We start from the raw sequence: 13434 nt of genomic DNA, 5'->3' as shown, positions 1-13434 counted from the left end.
GCTCGTCTGGACATATAAACTGTGTATGACGCTATTTAGCCGGGTTTTGTGCGTTGGTTTTAATGGCGTATTACACTATAGATATCGAGGCCATTTGAAAAGGCGACGTTAAACTGCATGGCTAAATAGGGACACAGTATTGATATACATGTAGTTCTATTTAGTATCATTTATCATTTATAAATGTGTGTACCGAAATGTATGCGATCATGCCTTGATTTGTTTATAAATACCTGGCCTCGAGTTTCTTTAAAAGGATTTCAGATTGTCCTCGACACGAATGCTAGTAGCTATGATATGAATGAATGGATATACATGTACATGTTGTTCACGCATCGCCGCTATTCCGACACACGATCGGTATGGGATGTCTTAGTAGCTATAAAGTTATGTTCTAGTGCTGTCGTGCAGAATAGGGAAATATGGAAGACCAGAACGTTCTTATAAACGGAGGACTGAGAAATGCCGAGGTGAAAACATACCACACACTGCCGCTAGTCCGATATACGACCGGTTTGAGATGTTTAGCGCTGCTGGACTTGGTCACCGTGGTTGTTCTTTGGCTAGCAGGTAGGTCCCCTGGGTTATGTATACTTGAGAAGCATCGCGGCGTGTCAAAGTACCCATTACCAGCTCCAACGACACTACCAAACAGTTTTCCTGCACAGGGCCCTAGCTTGCTGCAGGTTTAGCCTAAGTGAGCTGCATCGTTTTTGTCAGTCTAAGGACGCAAATTCGGCTACCGTACCCTCACAAGGGACAATCTGGCGGGAGCACGGTGGCGAAGCGGTCTAAGAGTGTCCGGCGGACTCCCTACTGAGGGCTAGTGGTTTCGCATCCCTTCCGAGGCACGTTCTTTCCCGACGTTAGAGTTGCGATGTTAGTAAGCGCCAAAATGCTTCCACATCTACAATTCTAGTTCTTTTGGTGATTCCAGGTGGAGAAAGCAGCTACCTGAAGGAAAGCATCCTCCGTTACAACTTTCTCACTTCCGTTTTCGATGTCGCTGCCATATCAACCATCAAAACCATCGCCATTTTTATAATTCTTGAGAAGCTCGAAACGATTTCAATGGTCTTATTAGAGCAACCATTTTGTTTTGAAAAAGCCAATAAAAAGTTTGCCTACCATATATTTCTCTTACTGCTTTGTTTGGTACCATTCATGTTTTTCGTCATAAAAGGGGCATTTGTGTTACACAATTATCTGAACAGTGCAGTGACAATGCATTTGCAGTACAATATATCTTTAGTCTCTGCGGTAACCTTTGCTGCTTTGGAATTACTACTTGCAATGGGGAGTCACCACTTTATGAAGAGACTACAACTGCTGAGAATCCGACATGTTGTTAGTTACGAAGGGCCTCAAAGTCGACAAAAAAAGACGGCAAACTTTATACGATTTGTTCTTCTGCTCAAGGATGTAAGTATATGCTAACCTCTTCTGTCACAATATTAGTATTCGGTTTTTTAAAGGAACAGGTTAATTTTTTATCCGACGGATGTGGAACTATTCTCATCTGCCGGGCGCGAGAGATATTTTCTCAAAGATCCCAATATTGTATAGACCGAACTTCCTATATTCTAATGCTTTGGTGAACCCAATATGTACAACAACCAAGCTGCGTATGGGCCACTGGTGACACTCAGTGTGCTCGAAGTTTGGTCAAAAGGTCCGCCCCCATTTGATTCTCTCGAAATTTTCGTTGGCTACAGCCGACATCTGGGAAAAAGACAGCAGACGGAGAATTTGATACTTTCGCACACCGCCAATGAATCGTCATTAACATTGCAGTATTCAACTAAAATTCATGCACAATCTATCGAATGAAATCAGGTCGAATGCCCGGGTCGAACGTTCGTATTGATATTAATATCGTATTCCGGCAATCTTTACAAATACAAATGTAATTCCAAGTCGATATGTATTGTTGGATAGCAGAGACCCCTTATTGGCGGCAACCTAATCTGACCTACTCGGCTCGGGCCTAAAGTCTGCCTTGAAAAGACCCAAGTCGAGTATATGGCTATACATGTACATTTGTTTTGCAGGAATGGCTGCTGTTGGTGGTCGCCACGATCTTCGACACATTTGCAAATATTCTCGGTCCGCAGCAACCTAAGTATACAGGCAGGGCGGTGGATGATGCCTTAGAATCATTAGGTAGGCTACAAACATTCCCTAGAGGTTGTTCAGGGTAATGAAAAACAGGCTCAAGGACCTTCTGATGTTTTTCATTTCTCGGAAAAACCTCTCCGGGGTGCATATTTATCTTGGCTGAAAAAGACTAAAATGTTTTTCAAAAGCTCAAAAACCTTTATAAGTGTACATGCAGATTACAATTGCATTGCTCTGGGTTTTTTTCGGGGGACTTTTCAACATGTTTAAACATGTCTTTCAGTGAAATAAGACGAAGGGGTAAGCGGTTTTTCAGCAGCTCAAAACTTGAACAACATGTAGGGGTTGCCTATAAATTTTGCCCACTTAAAAATCTTCAAGCTTTTTCAAAACCTTAAAATCCTGAGTGAAGTTACAATCATTTTCACTCTTGACATTTCGCAGACAAATTCAAGACAACGATGCTGACCCTCGGTGGAATCTGCCTCGCTCATTTTGTGAGCAGTGGTATCAAATCCCTCTGTTTCCATCTCGCTTCCCAGAAACTCATGGCAAGATGGCGGACGGTGGCCTTCCAGAAACTCATGAAGCAGGGAATGGAGTTCTACTATGAAAATCTGTGAGAGTTCATCAAAGTTTTAATGGTCACGTTCTTGGTAGATATTAATTCTACAGTGAAATCGCCTTTAGTTGAGTCCTCCGTTAGCAGGACACACAGTGATTTGGACGCCGCCAATACTGAAAGAGAGAATATGCTACTTTGGAGAATGTGTTTAGCCGTATCACCAAAGTTTACCAATTAATCTTTCACCGTGCTTTTTTTCTCTCAGGTCGGGGGAGTTCGCCAGCAGATTGTCTGGAGATATCGCCAGAATATACAAAGTCATCAATGACGTAAGTTTTCAATCGTCCAATCATGAGCGGCGTAAACTCCTTATTTGGCCGTGTTGATCTTACTAAGTATTATTTTTGTGACAACCTCATCACATCTCACATTTGAAGCGACCGACTTGTGATAATAGGAAGGTCATGATTTCAACGCCCGGCCAGTGTCACTCTGTGTACATGTAACTTTCAATTTGCCTGAAATGGCCAATTGAGGCGCGGTACGTGCGCTCATTAGTTTGTACAGAACGGTTTCTTAATTATTTTGGGGACAAAGGTACGTATAAGAGCGCTTATTATATACATGTACAATTAGATAGTTTAGTTTAAAAGTAAAAATAAAGTAGAAAACGTGTAATTCTATCAAACTTTAAACTGTTCCAACATTTTTGGTTTCAGGGTGATGTCATCCAATTTTTCGTTGGCTTAGTTCAAATTGGATTAGTTCTATATAACATGTTTGCCATCAACCCAAAGATGACTGGATTATTCCTCGCATCTAGCCCGTTATGGATCACCAATATCGCTCTCTACGGTACGACCTTGTGCACTCCTACGCAGCTGCTGATGTCTGCTAGTTTGTCTGCCATTTTCAACCACTGCAAGAGATAGCGAAGACTTCTGTTGTAGACGGAAGTCTAAAATCCCATGCTCGAAGAACGCTGGTGATTGGTCAGTGCGTGGTAGCCAGTGTAACCAACCGATGGCGCAGTCTTTGCATTCTTTGAACTAAGAATAGTGCAACTGTGTCAGGTTTGATTTTGGACGACCTCCATCCAAAGTTGTCTTTTTTTGTAGGAAAATGGCAAAAGAAACTTTGGCACAGTTTTCAGGCGAAATTGGCCAGAGCAGTAGCGACAGCGGAGGTGTATATCAATGCAGTCTGGACAGTGAAATGCTTGGGAGAGGAGCGCCAGTCGATAGACGAGTACAGCGAGGATATACGCCAGAGTTATCTGGTGGGGAGGAAGTTGGCAGTGGTTAAAGGTAAGGGCGGCGGCAGGCGAGGTCGCGGTTGCAGATTGGCAATTTCCCCATCAGGCCATTGTCGATAAAAATAAGATTCCGTAAAATCCGTTATTCAACCTCTCTCGCCAAAATGATTATAGCGTAAGCCCGGTGAGTGAAAATGACCGGAATCCGTAATATTGGTCATTTCCTGAAGCATTCCTTCCTTTTACTTCGAAGGTCTGTGTGTCAGCCTGAATTATGGTGTCGGATACTTGACGGAGATGGTTGTGTTGCTTTACGGCGGTCTTCTACTCAATGCAGGGAACATATCCCCCGGGGACTTCACTTGTAAGTAATTTCTAAGCCCAACACTGTCAGTGCATAATAGCCACACTGAAAAAACGCTTGCCTTGACTATTACACAATTTACATGCTTTTCATAGCCTTATCTATGCTTGGCAAACCACAGACTTGTAAGAGTCTGGTTGAAAGAATGTCGGTGGTCCAACACGCATGACCATTTTGCACGACTATTTGATGACTATTTGTATGACCATTTTCATGTTTTCAGCGATGATAATGTATGTGCACAACATCTCTTCCGTGATGAACAACCAACAAGTTAGTTATGGATCAGTTATGGAGGTAGGTATGGAGACCTGGACCTACATTCGCAATTTAGGGGGCGTCTGACGCCTATAATGTTATTATTTTACGCAGCACTGTCCACGAACAATGCCTTCGGCACTTGATCTCTCGTCTGCAGGCAAAACTCTGAAAAATTGGCAATCGCTTGGTCTTTTGATATTGATCCCAGGTTGATGAGATCACCAAATCTGGTCGCGGGCACCTGCGATGATTACCACAATCGAGCAACTTTTGTCGCATAGCAGCGGTTTAAGCTGCTCACTCGTTTATAGCAGTGTTAAAAAATGAGTCCCATTGTTGGAATAAATCACATCAGGCCAAATTAACGTTAGCCTGAAATGCAACTTAAATCTTCCCGTCCCCATCTCTCTCTTTCTAGGCGTACGGTGCATCGCTGCGATTGATAGAAATAATCGATTTGAAGGTCGAGGACAGCGACGAAAGCAGTATCCAATCAGAAATGTCGTTCGAGGAAATATCATTCCAGGCTGTCCGCTATTCATACTGCGCGAGACCGGGGAGAGGTGTCTTAAATGGAGTCTCCTTTACTCTTCGAAAGGGGGAGGTGGTAGCTATGGTCGGTCCCTCTGGCGGCGGGAAATCAACCATTGCGAGTTTGATGCCGAGGCTGTGTTCCTCGGACATTGGTAAAATAACGATAGGTAATAATTTGAATGCTGATGTACATGTATTCGTTAGTCTGTAGTCGAGTGGCGCAGTGATGCATGCAGTCATGGTTTCGTAGTCTTTGCACGACTTCGTGTGATAAAGAGTTATCTGCCGGCGTATTGGCTTCCTCCTATTCTACAAACCACTGTGATCTGTGTAGCTCTGATAATGTCCTTTACACGCAGTTATCGCTCTCAACTAATGTGTCATATTTCCAAGCGACCATTCTCCCAAGCAGCGATAATATATTACAGTTCCGGTCATGTGTAGGGAGGTTGATTTACAACTTTTGTAATTTGAAGGTTTTTAGTTCCGCAGCGACAAGCTGTTGATGGCATCTTTGTTCTCCGAATGAATTATATTTTAGATAACATCGACATCAACACCATCGACTCAGGATACCTAAGGCGTCACGTGACGCTTGTTGACCAATCGTCCATGTTGTCCGGTGGAACGATCAGGGAGAACATGACCCGGATGGAGAATGTCTCGATGGCAGAGGTACAGCACCCGTGACAACAGCTTATATTTATTTACTAGTTCCAAGAAGAAGCTGTATACATGCACAGCTATCATCCTGAGATTCATAGCTTTTTCACTTCTACATCGTGTACAAATAGGCGCGGCCTATAAGAGAGGGGACGTGTAAGGAAAAGCCTGCTGCCACACGAGGTTTATCCCGGTATAAAAAGTGCCCCCGATTCGCGGCTAAGTTCTACAATGACGTCATTCATATGAATGTTTGAGACGGTTTGACCTGAGAACACTCTCAGTCCCAATTGATAGCATTCTCAAAATTTTAAAATTTACTTCCATTTTGCCATTTTTCCAGATCGAGCAGGCCTCTCATTGCGCGCAGGCGCATGATTTCATCAATTCCTTCCAAGATGGCTACGATACGTTTGTTGGTGAAAGAGGGATGCTTCTCTCTGGCGGGGAGAAACAGAGAATTGCCATAGCCAGGGCCCTGCTGACAAGGCCGAAAGTTCTCATCCTGGACGAAGTAAGCGTTTAGTGTTAGGAATCTAAATACATGTACACCGATTAAGCATACGTTTTTATTTTGTGTTTGACATTCTGGCACCAGCGCTGGGGGAGTGGGTCCTTAAACTTCTATGGCGTAAGAGGTGCGGTTTTTGCACCTTTTATACTAGTCTTTTGGCCTTAGCCAGGTGAAAGAATTGTAAATTGTCTTTAAATATACGACGGCTTGTAGGTTGTGCCTAAACCTTCTATATATCTGTCTCCTCTTCTTGTATTGAAACTGGAATAGAACTTGGAATTCAAAGGAAATCACCGCAATCATTGAAGCTTCAAGATGGAATCTATCACCAGCCGACACGAACTGTTTTCAGTTATTAATCTTTCAGGCGACGAGTTATTTAGACGTGGCGATGGAAGACAGTATTCTGATTGCGGTTGGTCAAGCAGTAACTGCCAGAGGTGGCATCGTCATCTTCATGTCAAGTAAATCAGCCGTGGTCAACACTGCAAACCGGGTACGTGATTACCCCCGGTGTCCGCTCCGCACTCTGGACAACGAGCCAAATTTATAAAGGGTGTTTAGCTTAAAACAGCGTTTAACTACTGAATAGACATATTCAGGTCCTTCATGTAAATCTTCACTAAATATGAATAGGCCCTGAAACTGATCAGGGAGAAGTTACACACGTCTAACCCTTTAACGCCCTTTATGAATTTGGCCCGTTGGGTCTTTGTTGGGTGTTTAAGAGGGTAATTGAGGAGGAGCAGGTTTATTCAAGCAGTAATGTCATCACTTTCTCAACTTTATCTATCAAACGATTTGTAAGACTGATATCCCAAACTAATTCCTTTGCAGGTGATACTGGTTAACGGTGGGAAAACGAGAGAACTGGACGGTGAAGAGATCGGACGACAGAAAGAATCGGCTCGACAAACACTAGCATGTTCTGATAGTTTATCAGAAAGGTGATATATGTTCGACTTGACGATTCCTGAAGAACTGCCAGGGGTTAAAGTTCGCTGCTCCGTCTTGGTGTGTAGGGCCGGAGAAGCGATGGACGATGATGGAGTATCAACTCAGGGATGTCAGAAAGGAGCCTTTTGAAATATTCATTCTTCTGGGCGTATTGGTATACACCCCTATATCGTCTTGACCCTCAATGGTTTGACATTGCTCAGCTTCCAGACAACGCGCGTCGCGCCGGAGGCTATGGAGGCAATACCGCTGGAAGTTTAGTATGGCATGGGCAATGATAAGAGTGCGATGGAAATGATTATCAGACAATAAATATTTCATCCAGGTCAGGCTTTTTTACTCTTTCGTCAAATACAAATATCAAGCGGTGGAGTATATGTACAGGTGTCAGGATGATTAGATTTGTGACCTCATTACAAATGCTGTACACTGGTCGTGTACACCTCTGATATAATGGAATTATGAATGCCGTGTAGTGCTGGTTATAAATAAATAAATAAAAAATGAGTTTTTTATATGAGTCTTTTATACAACCAGAAGGTGCTCAGTTGAACTCGACCAGTAGGGGAACTAAGCAGTGACTCGGCCGTGAGTCGAACCCCCGACCTCCTGATCACGAGGCCGACTCTCTTCCACTGCGCTACCGCTGCCCCATGTTAAGAAACATACTTCATATATGGTATATAGGTCAAATCAGCTTCAGTGGTTAAGAAACGTGATATTGTTACACTCAAACGGCCAATTTTAGCCATTGACCTCTTTGACCTTGAAAAGAAGGTCAAATCAAAAACTCATATGACATGTGATGTATCCTTGCTTGGAGTACCTACCATAAAAATAGTATCGAAAATAAGTCTCTAATAAACAAGATATTGCACTTTTTACCATTTCAGTTTTGGCCCCCTAGTGGCCAAGTGGAGAACCAGATCGGACAGAAATTCAGTGTCGCCTGACCTGGGGGGTCCGATGTACAAAGTTCTATCGGTTAAGAAACGTCCCACTGTTTTTGAAACGGGATACTGACAACGACGGACGACGACGACGACGGACACTGCGGTATTGTATTGTCTAGGCCTAGACCAAGTGTAGACTCCCCTGCGGTGAGCCAAAGAAGAACGTAAGCGGTGAAATCATGAAATAGCGTTCGTTTTCTCTACCTAAAATATGTTATTTGATACGATTAAACGTTAAAAATTGTGGCATCGATGTCGCCAGTATTAGCGGAACGATCTCTTAACCTCTCTAATATCGACCCATGTAGTAAATTAGGTCACTCAGAGTAATAGTTCCATTGCATAGATCCATAGACCTTTGGAACTTATCATAGCTGACGAGGGCCATTTACATCGCTGCAGTGAACGTCGGCCTGTTCTTCTCAAACTGTTGCAGAGACGTGACTATCGAGCGCAGTGCTTGGATGTTAAGAAACTGCTCGAAAGGCAGAGGTTCAATTGGTCGGCTCAACCGCTGATTGAGCTATCATGGCACAGGAGTTACCTAGGTAAGACTGCTTGTTTCGTCTTTCATGATTTCGATCCAGATAAGATTACTGTTACTGTATAGTCGACGCATGGCAATGGCAATGGCAATATAACCTGATTGTTGGTTTAGCGGACTGAGTAAACGATGGTCCCAGACGATCCGCTTAGATTGATCATATGCCTGCCCTCTGTGACGATGACAACAACGATAAACGACATCCGACGACGACTTTTGCCACGAAATTTTCATCTCCTCGGGTCAGTCTGTTGTAGTGAGGAACTGATTTGTTCCTGTTTCGTGCTCATCAAAAGCTTTTGGCGGACAGTGATCTCTTCATGTTAGGATAAATTTCATTCGATCTCGGTCAAATCAATTCGCCTATAATGGGTACCGGGCGCAACGTATTATGGTCATTAGTGTTTGGATGCATGCCATACTCTGGCGCAGTGATAGTGGTCGTGTGATTAGGCGAAATGCCTGGTTTAAAGAATGACTGTATGCGGCATTCATTTATCCCTGAAGTTTCCACAGGAAGGTTTATACACCCAGCTGTTCAACAGGTAATTTATTCATTAATGTCGTACGAAGTATAATAAAGTTAAATGCATTTATTTATTTATTTATTCGAATTTTATTGTTAAAACACAGGGTGAACATGCTGAGCAGGAAGAACCTTTGACATGTCACATAAAAAAGCAATATTGCTAACAAGGCCTGCAGAGGGGACATCTACAACAGGTGACCCAGTTGCAGGTGGATACAACATTAAACTCCTCGATCGTACAGCAACAAAACTCTTGTAAACATTTCTTGAATAAATCATTGTTATCTAAAGCTCTTATATAAATAGCTAAAACATTCCAAGTACCGGTATTTACAACACGGTTGAAAAGGACTGCAAATGCGCTTAAGTTCTACAGTAAAATTTACAAGGTCATCAATAGGCATTGAGTAATTACTGACAAAACAACTATGAAGGAACACAAGATCAATCAGTTATCTGCGGTAAGGAACGCTCATTGTCTGAAAGATATCCAGCAGACCAAAGCATGTGCCTCGTGGCAGGGACACCCTAAACTAAGAGCCAAGAGCCAAGAGCCATTAGTCTGTCATAGAGCTGTCCTCCCCGCAAATAGCGGTGTAGGTTGTTGATGGGGAAGGGATTTTTTTCTCATTTATTTTCCATAATTCTAACTTGTATCTTTTTTCTTTCTGGTTCGTTCTTATCAGTGCACACACACGAACATGGATGTACATCCGTATTTCGTCAGCATGGGCGCGGTGGTCTTTTTTTAAACATGGACGCTTCTGTTTTTGTTCACGCAGTTCATCTTTCTGTTATTTTTCTTCAGGTCGTTTGACCTCTCGAAGGTCACAATCCGTAACGCCCGATCGGTGGATGCGCGGCAGATATGGGAATGGACGGAGTCTGTTCAATGGAATGAAGCCCTTCAAGATATACAGTTGTACTGCGATGTACTATCAGACGGGTTTCTCGTTGCAGAGTTCGACGGGAAAATGATAGGTAGGTATTTCTTTTTAAATGAGCGGGCCTGTCAGTCAGTCGAAGGGAGACAGTGGCCTTCGAGGCGTTGGCGAGGAGAGACACTGTCCGAGCGATTTCGCCTGTTGATGACCAGGCACGCGAGGAGGTGTCCTGCGAAGTGCGAAGTGCGAAGGCCTGAAATCGACTGCGGGCGTTCGCGAGTACATCGCTGTTGGTTCCTGATATTTCAACTCGTTCCTGACTCGTGATCTGATTTGGTGTGAGGAAAGGGATGGGGGACATAAGCCCGTGGCAGTCAGTTAACGACAAGATTGTATTTGAAAGGGTTAAATGTAGGCATGTGCTTCAGAAAGTAAACACTGCAGACTAGTTCACAACTATCGTGTGATCAGGCGGTTGTTTTTTACTCCTAATGTATGTCGTATACAAAATATCGAGAGGCAGAGTACTATTATATTGAAAATAGCAGGTGCAAAGAATAATTGCATAGGTGGTCGTTAAATTAATTATTGAGTTGTGTGTAACATAATGTGAGAGTTCATGAGAAAGTGGTCAGTTTGGTGAAACCTCTGATTAACTTCATTACTGCTTTCATTACTCGAAGTTTATAAGCGCTCCAAAAAACCGATATTTAGATTAGTTTTTTTTTGCTTTGAAAAATGGAGTTAGGAGCTGAGCGTCATCTATGGGCGATGTGTAATGTAGAAAGAAACCGAAGACCTTGCAGCGGAAATCCATTTCGTCGGAAGGAATTGCCTTTTCTATCACCGGAGTATACACTGGATCTAGGTGGTGACACAAACCGATATGTAGTTCTGTGAATACGTGAGGACACTCGTAAATCGTTTTTTTATCCCTGGTAGGAGTAATAATGCAAGTGTTCAGAAGCATCGATGCATTTACCTACAGTTGTACTTAACAAAATAGTACTACGTCGTTCGTAGCTCTTCGAAAGCTCGTGAAACATGCTTATTATCATTCTCCTTCTTCCACACATGCAGGATGCATCTTTTACGTGCATATTGGTGGCGAGCAGACGTTTGGCGGGTTTGCACTTGTAGATGAAGCCCTCAGAGGGAAAGGGACAGGTGTGTACCACTGCAATTATCATAGCGAGGACGAAGTCTAGTTAATTTTAATCCGAGTAATCCAACCCCCAGCCCCATTTCCTAAGTAATTTAAATTACCAACCTCATATATACAAGGATTGTTGAGACACTGGACATCTCCGTTCTCTTTCTTCTGGTGTCCGTCTTAGAAGTATGCGTTACCTTTAGACTCCTTTTTCTAGGTCTGAAACTTTTCAAGGAACGTTCCCGCCGGATCGGCGAAAGAAACTTCGGCATCAACGCTGTAGCAGAGAGGGTCCAGCCAAATATCAAGATGGGGTATAAACACACCACTTGGAAAATCAAATACTACCACGGGACATTCTCATTCGCCCTGAAGCCGAACAATCCGGGAATAATTCAGATATGTGGACTGTCCGACAAGATATTTGACCAGGTTCTTGAATATGATAAAGGGGTGCATGTGTTCCCGCGGGAGAAATTCCTACGGGCGTGGCTTGGGAGGAGGAATGTGACAACTCATGTTGCATTCGTTGATGGGAAAGTTGTGGGGTATGGATTACTTAGTTCTGCCACCAAGGGCTACCGTCTTGCCCCACTCTATGCCGACACGCAGGATGCTGCGCTGATCTTGATTGAAAGTTTGGTGAAGTTGCTTCCGACCGGAAGTGATGTGGCACTCTACGTACCGGAAGATAACAGAGACGCTATGGAGATTGTGCAATCGGAAAACATGGTGCTAGCCCTTGACCCCATCGTTCGTCAGTATACGAAATGGGATGTCGAGTTGCCGTTGCAAAAGGTTTACGGGGTATCCAACCTGGACACGACCATGTTGTAGATCCATAGTCCCCGCGTCCCATGTTTTGTGTGCGGCAATCGAAGGACATTACCAAGTTTTGAGTCATCAGCAACGGATTCCACTACACCCTGTCGCGGCCTGCAATATGCATATACCATGTATAATATGTTGTAGAGTAGTATCGTGGTACTTTTATACCCAATGTATTTTGCAATAATTACTGTGAAATAAATTCAGGGGACTGCGCCCATCAATCTTGTTCCCAAGTCGTCACTCTAACGTCTAGAATGCCTCACTTTACCCTATATAGGAAAGAGGTGATTCTGGCATAAAGATCCCAACAAAAGCGAGACTGACGCCAGGCTAAACGAAACTTAAAGCGAACTGGAACCGCCAAGCCAGTTCGTATGACCTCGTTTTCATTCCCGCGTATCGGGTGATCAGAGCGAGGCATGAATGAAACATGGCGCCTAGCTGTCAATCATTCAGTGACGTCACTACTATGGAATTTACTACAAAAATTCATGAATGAAAGATCGCATGACTCACGTGATTCTCACATGATTCTCAATAATAACAAATTGAACTGCGCATGCTCGGGCACTGGGGGCGGAGCTACAAATCTGAACTCGACTTTCTCGGGCGGTCAAAGTCGAAAAGTTGAATAAATCGCTCGGCGGTTCCAGTTCGCTTTAACTGTACTGATAGCTAATGATATTTCGCAGAATGGAAAACAACCTTCAACAATAGCGAACGAGGTTTCATTCTTCCATTCTGCCAAATAGGGTCTGGCCTCTTCTGACGTCAGGATGAACAGAAATCAAGAATACACGCAGATAGTTCTCTGACACTTTATTGAGTCATGTACAAGATGAATACACTATGGTATTCCAAATCAAAAATAGTGTTTTACACATTTCATGAAACATTTTATTTTTAATTTTATACTCTGTACATTATTATACAGAATCGTATTTCTCGTGGAAAAGCCAGACTGTGTAGAAAAAGATGGTAAGCACCAAAAATATAACAATTTTTACCGGGTATCCATGACTCTTCGCGCAGATCAGAGAGTCATAGCAGTTACTCTAAGGTCGGATGTTGGCGAAAGGACCTAGTGACGGCCCCTGACGAGTTGACAGTTGTACCCGAGAGATTTTAACATTGTGTTAATCTACTGTGATGTTACATAACAAGCAATACAGAGGATAAAAAGTACGAGTAATCAGGTTGCAGAATACACTGCAACAACAATCCATAATCATTATCATCTACAACTGGTTAGTGTATTACGTCGGTATACCGAACTGTAGGTTACATGAGTGCTATGCAAATTATATTA

The 13434-nt window shown here is 43.2% G+C and overlaps 2 protein-coding genes across 3 annotated transcripts; both read left to right on the top strand.

Annotated features, from left to right (window-relative positions):
* Positions 1 to 324: 324 nt before the first annotated feature.
* LOC135494716 (uncharacterized) lies at positions 325 to 7709 on the top strand. Of its 2 annotated transcripts, XM_064782957.1 has the most exons (14): positions 325 to 570; positions 938 to 1422; positions 2052 to 2163; positions 2563 to 2737; positions 2949 to 3012; positions 3403 to 3538; positions 3802 to 3990; positions 4192 to 4302; positions 4526 to 4599; positions 4982 to 5264; positions 5639 to 5772; positions 6104 to 6274; positions 6642 to 6770; positions 7112 to 7709. In XM_064782957.1, exons 1-14 carry the CDS (start codon positions 423 to 425, stop codon positions 7223 to 7225), a joined length of 2325 nt encoding a protein of 774 aa, XP_064639027.1. In that variant the 5' UTR covers positions 325 to 422; the 3' UTR covers positions 7226 to 7709. The 2 variants fall into 2 exon arrangements, with proteins under 2 accessions (XP_064639027.1, XP_064639028.1); XM_064782958.1 differs by lacking the exon at positions 4192 to 4302.
* An 810-nt stretch (positions 7710 to 8519) lies between these two features.
* Positions 8520 to 13018, top strand: LOC135494620 (holothin acyltransferase-like). Its single transcript, XM_064782758.1, has 4 exons — positions 8520 to 8732; positions 10066 to 10238; positions 11222 to 11308; positions 11512 to 13018. The coding sequence occupies exons 1-4, from the start codon at positions 8713 to 8715 to the stop codon at positions 12129 to 12131; spliced, it is 900 nt and encodes a 299-aa protein (XP_064638828.1). The 5' UTR covers positions 8520 to 8712; the 3' UTR covers positions 12132 to 13018.
* Positions 13019 to 13434: the final 416 nt, after the last annotated feature.

Source organism: Lineus longissimus, chromosome 10 (genome assembly GCF_910592395.1).
Source record: "Lineus longissimus chromosome 10, tnLinLong1.2, whole genome shotgun sequence".
NCBI classification, from domain to species: Eukaryota; Metazoa; Nemertea; class Pilidiophora; order Heteronemertea; family Lineidae; genus Lineus; species Lineus longissimus.
This window is presented reverse-complemented; position numbering and strand designations above follow the sequence as displayed.